This window comes from Pyrus communis, chromosome 17 (assembly GCF_963583255.1).
Source record: "Pyrus communis chromosome 17, drPyrComm1.1, whole genome shotgun sequence".
In the NCBI taxonomy this organism is placed as follows: Eukaryota; Viridiplantae; Streptophyta; class Magnoliopsida; order Rosales; family Rosaceae; genus Pyrus; species Pyrus communis.
The window spans coordinates 7,000,375-7,005,262 of NC_084819.1; the positions used below are offsets into that span (position 1 = coordinate 7,000,375).

Sequence of the window (4,888 nt, forward strand, 5' to 3'; positions counted from 1 at the left end):
TATTTTTGCCAATGACACTTATATTCTTTATTAAGTCTCATACCTACTGGACTTTAATTTTGTGTCCTGGTTTACATTATTCTGTGAAGTCAATTCCTTCAACAAAACCATTAAATTGTTGAAGTGTCATGAACATTATGGTAAATTTCTTCCTTAAAAATCAAAATACAATAAAAAATAAGAAAAACTAATGAAAAGAGCTTGAAAACTTTGAGTTTTAATGATTAGAACAAAATAAAGGATAAAGTGAATAATATCATGATTGACTTTTTAGTGTAAAAATATGGTTTTTCGTTCAATTGAACAGTACCGTAAGTTTTTCGTTAAAACTCTCTAAAAAATAACCATAAAAAATGAAAAAGAATTCAACCCCCACATCTTTCCTCCCCCCAGAGTCCAGACCCTTCCCTCTCTCTCTCTCTCTCTCTCTCTCTCTCTCTCTCTCTCTCCTTCTTCAATCACTGTTTCATCTTCTTGAACCTCATGTAGTACGCTTTGGGTTAGCTAGGAAGAAATATGTGGTAACGATGGAGCAAATTTTCTAGACAAGTCTAGACGTGACATGAGAAATTTTCTTGAAATTTTCGTCCGTTCTCTGTCTCCTTCACCAATGTCAAATGCTTAATTTAATTTTTCTCCAAAAACTGCTTAATATGTGTAGCAACCATAAGGAAACGCTTGTTTTCTTTCTTGAAAAGATTTCCATCAGATGATTACATGAGATAAAGAATCTTGTATAAGCTTGGCATTCACTGCAAACCACCAAAAGAATGGCCATCGAAACACACTTCACTACATTTAATATAGAATGAAGTTTCGATTTAGTCCCTAAACTATTACCTCGGTGAAAATTAAGTTCCTGGATTATTTTTTCGGTAGAATTAAGTCCTAAATTCATTAAAAATTGCTAATTTCATCCCTACTATTATATTCAAAACTATTTTATCCAATTTTTCTTCAACTTAAATCACTTGACATACTTTAGAGTGTAATACCGTTCTTTTCTCGCCTATAAGCCCTTAACATTTATGTAGGTTGCAAATCTAATGTCTAATTTACCCTCCAAAGTTAATTCCATACATTATTTCTTTATGTGAATTACCAAACTTCCCTCAAATGTGTATCACATGCAACTAATATGACTTAAATTCACATAAAATTGAATATAGTAGCTTTGAATATAATATTAGAGATGTAATTGACATATTTTTATAATTCAACGATTGTTTTTTCTAAAAAAATAATAATTTAAAGACCTAATTTTCACTCAGGTGCCATAATTTCCATTCCATGTGTTCCGACTCCAGTGTAATATAATTTCTCTTACGGGAAGCTGTAGCACGTATCAGATAAGAGCTTCGTCTGACAAAGAGCTGGAGGAAAGTTTTTGATACACCTCTGATGACAAACAACATGATTTAAAAAGGGGGGCTCCAAATTGGAACGCCGGAGAAGAAATAAGGAGAGGGATTTCAGCATCACGGTAAATCATCGTTGAAAAACTAATTCCTTTTATTAATCCACATGGCATCCACTAATTGGCTTTGTGAGCCTCACATGGTTGCCACATTAGCACACTAGCGGATTTATTAACGGAGTTGGACGGCAAGGACAACATCGATAACTTGATCAAGAGATGAATGACGAAATTGATGAATTTGGAACATAACATAAAAGACCAAACTGATGAGTTGAAAACACACAAGGGACTATTCGAGACAGCAACCCATGAATACAGATTGCTTGAACCTGCCAATCTACGAAAACACAACCTAAATACCTCAAACTACAGCTGTAACAGAAGTGTTGTAAGAAATGACACAACTATACCAAATTAATTTACCATCCCACAATCATACAACCTCGATCATTGTCCCCCAAACTACACCATTTGTAATTTAGTGGCGATAAATCACGAAAAAGGAGCAGTAAATAGTGGGAACCGCGAAGACAGGGTAGTAGTTTCGATACTAAATCTTTCCCGTAAGCACTTAGTTAAGGCCGCCATTGTCCCCCAATGACTCATGGTCTTCCAATGCAGTTAGAATCATCCTACAACAAATGTAAGAGCAAGAGAATGTAACTAGGCAGTAATGAACATAAAGAAAAAGAATAATTTAAGGAAGAAGTGCAACTGTCTGAGCAACCGTACCAGAATATTGAGAGAAACAGGAGGAAAACAAGATAGAAGAGTTTGAAAAGCCGTATCTTCTTTTCTTTGGGGAGCATATTGAATATCTCGGTAACATCTACCAGATGATTCTTTCTCATATACCTAATCAAAAGAGAGGATGATTAGAACATAAAACAAAACAAACAGCACATTCAGTAGCTCACAAAACCAAGTCACGATCACTGCACTAAAAGCATAAATGTGTCCGTAAATCACGGGTATAGCATTATATGATCCATGAAGCTGGGGTTTGAGTCTCATCATCGAGCAACATACCATTTCCATGTACATAAAAAATCAGCAATGGTGTCTGAAGCCCTGGAGAAGCGTTCTACGATTTTTCTGGATAGAATGTTACACACCATTTAAATGAAATTTTGCGCTTTCCACCCCACTGTCACATATTTACATGTAAGGGTGTGCTTATGTCTACAATTCTGAACAAAACTATATGACTTTAATTTTGTGGCAGAGATGGTAATATAAAGAATTTAAAACTTATGATATAGCTCTCTCTCCTTAACACCCCCAGTCAACCCTAGCTTCTGACAGTTTCTCTTGTCAATCATCTCAAAGATCATTTCCCTTTTTGTTTGATTTTCCATCGACTCGTATTTTTGTATATTTCTCAGTTTTGGTAATCCTAGCTCGAACGTTTTTCCTTATTGTTGCTTAGATTCTAACTTAGCATCAGAAATATATAGAATGCACGAGAACTTACAGTTTCACATTATAATAGAGGTACGGACCACAAAACAGTGACATGCACCAATGCCCTGTTATAAGAAGAAAAGTGCACAAAACTCCTTGTGTGATATACTCTGGCAAAATCACTCTGTTTATCCGAGTTGAAGAGTCATAAGGGTTGATATAATCGAACTCAAGATCCGCCAGACACATCAGCTGCACCAATTTTGTAAGTGTTAAATTTCATGTTTCATATTGCTAAGCAATACAAGAGTAGCAATATTATTATGCCACATAGATGCTACAGTGTGTATAAAAATTAATCATATATCCAGGATACTTTCCAACACACTTCACACCAGATAAAATATAGTTATATCTATGTCCCAACATAATCTTAGCACCAGCCATTTCGATTCAAACAGCTGCCCTTACTGCCATTAGCATTACCATCGCCAGATTAATTGGTGAAGAAGCTTCACAACAAGCTACCCTAAAAATAATGCAAGGTGGGTTACCGATCCAAGTCCAGTAACTTGTAAAACCAAAGGACAAAAAACGGCAGCACGAGAAAATCCCTAACTAGTAACTACCAACGTAAAAGGTAAAAACCACGAAACTTTATGTTCCATGCATTACATAAGGAGTATGGAATTCAACCAAAGATGTCTTCATGTTTTCTTGACCAAAATTAGAAACTATGCTGAAATTTTTCAGTTTGATAAATTTTCTATTGTCTGGCAGACAGCAGGAAATTCTTCCAACGAAACTCCTCTTTGTTGATACTGTGGTTAAACCATTCCAATCTTTGTCCTAAGTAAACATCCATGAATCTTGGAAAACTTAATCCCAACACCGCAAGAAACAAAACGAAACTAAGGGGCAGGCGAACCCCATTCCAAAAGAATAATAACGTAAACGATCTAAAAAGAACCCTAAGCATCCTACATAAGAAAAAAAAAATGCATTTGAATGATAACTAGTTAAGAGCGCTACGAAGTAAGCCATAACAATCCACGATTAAGCTCGAATTAAGCAGAAACCGACGTGCTACATCTCAAAAACACACACAACACACAATTTAGCCAAAAGGGAAAATGTATTTCAATCATATCTAGCAAGTACCTAATCTCTTCATTCTCGTATAGCCAAAATATAAAAAATTGACAGAAACACACACACATTCACATAAATACGGAGACCCTTTAAACTAAAAGTGACATTTGGGTGATCAAGGAATAAAATTTCTTCCTTTTCAGGGATAAATGTGAAATAAAAATAAAAATAAAAATAAAAATAAAAAAATTGAAATTGAAATTGAAATTGAAGGGAGGTTTGGGGAGGGATTGACCTGGTAAACAACAAGGGCGAGCAGGGCAATGAGGAAGAAGAAGGAGATGAGCCAAACGTAGAGATCTCCCATGCTCTCAGTCTCCTCTTCCTCTCTCAAAACTGACTCTGCAACTTCTGTGTGTGTGTGTGTGGGTGTTCGAAACTATGTGCGCACGATAGCAGCCCCACAGTCTGAGATGTGCTAACAGAGGCACATGGTGCGCAGTTCGCGCGGCTGGGTGGTTCTGTGGGTTTGGCTGCGGGTACACGGAAAGGATCGGAGCGGACTCCTCTTTTTTGTTTCTCGGTGTTTTGGACAGTCGGAGGAGGAGACTGAGGATTCGGTACAGCCAACGCGGTGCGCCGAAGACGAATTAGAATTTTATTAATTCTTCCTTTACAATAAAAACAAAAATAAGAGCGACAGTCTCCATTTGTCACACGTTTCTATCAAATAAAAAAGAATTAAACAAATAAACATGGTGCTGCAGCTATAGAGATATCATTGAGTATTCTCTTTAGTAGTTAAAATTCTATTAGAGTTGTAATCTAAAAAGGGTAAGAATTTAATCTATCCTACTATTATAACTAAAGGCACAATAGGGTGATACAACGCACACCTCACAATTAAATCTTTCTCTACTCTCTCTTATTGCCGCCGACCTCCCTTCTTTATTCCTTTAAAATAGTTCAGCC

The 4,888-nt window shown here is 36.2% G+C and overlaps 1 protein-coding gene across 1 annotated transcript; it reads right to left on the minus strand.

The window, feature by feature from the left end:
* Positions 1 to 1,666: 1,666 nt before the first annotated feature.
* On the minus strand, positions 1,667 to 4,590 carry LOC137722965 (protein cornichon homolog 4-like). Its single transcript, XM_068462101.1, has 4 exons — positions 4,212 to 4,590; positions 2,895 to 3,076; positions 2,153 to 2,275; positions 1,667 to 2,052 (listed from the first exon to the last, which is right to left on the minus strand). The coding sequence occupies exons 1-4, from the start codon at positions 4,281 to 4,283 to the stop codon at positions 1,992 to 1,994; spliced, it is 438 nt and encodes a 145-aa protein (XP_068318202.1). The 5' UTR covers positions 4,284 to 4,590; the 3' UTR covers positions 1,667 to 1,991.
* Between the last annotated feature and the right edge of the window lie 298 nt (positions 4,591 to 4,888).

What these genes read in the sequence shown, in the direction of transcription:
- LOC137722965 (XM_068462101.1), bottom strand. Translation starts at nt 4,283, where the DNA reads ATGGGAGATCTCTACGTTTGGCTCATCTCCTTCTTCTTCCTCATTGCC. An exon ending in TCGCCCTTGTTGTTTACCAG is followed by an intron (nt 3,077 to 4,211) that starts GTCAATCCCTCC and finishes AAATTGGTGCAG; the next exon opens with CTGATGTGTCTGGCGGATCT. An exon ending in CTGTTTCTCTCAATATTCTG is followed by an intron (nt 2,053 to 2,152) that starts GTACGGTTGCTC and finishes CATTTGTTGTAG; the next exon opens with GATGATTCTAACTGCATTGG.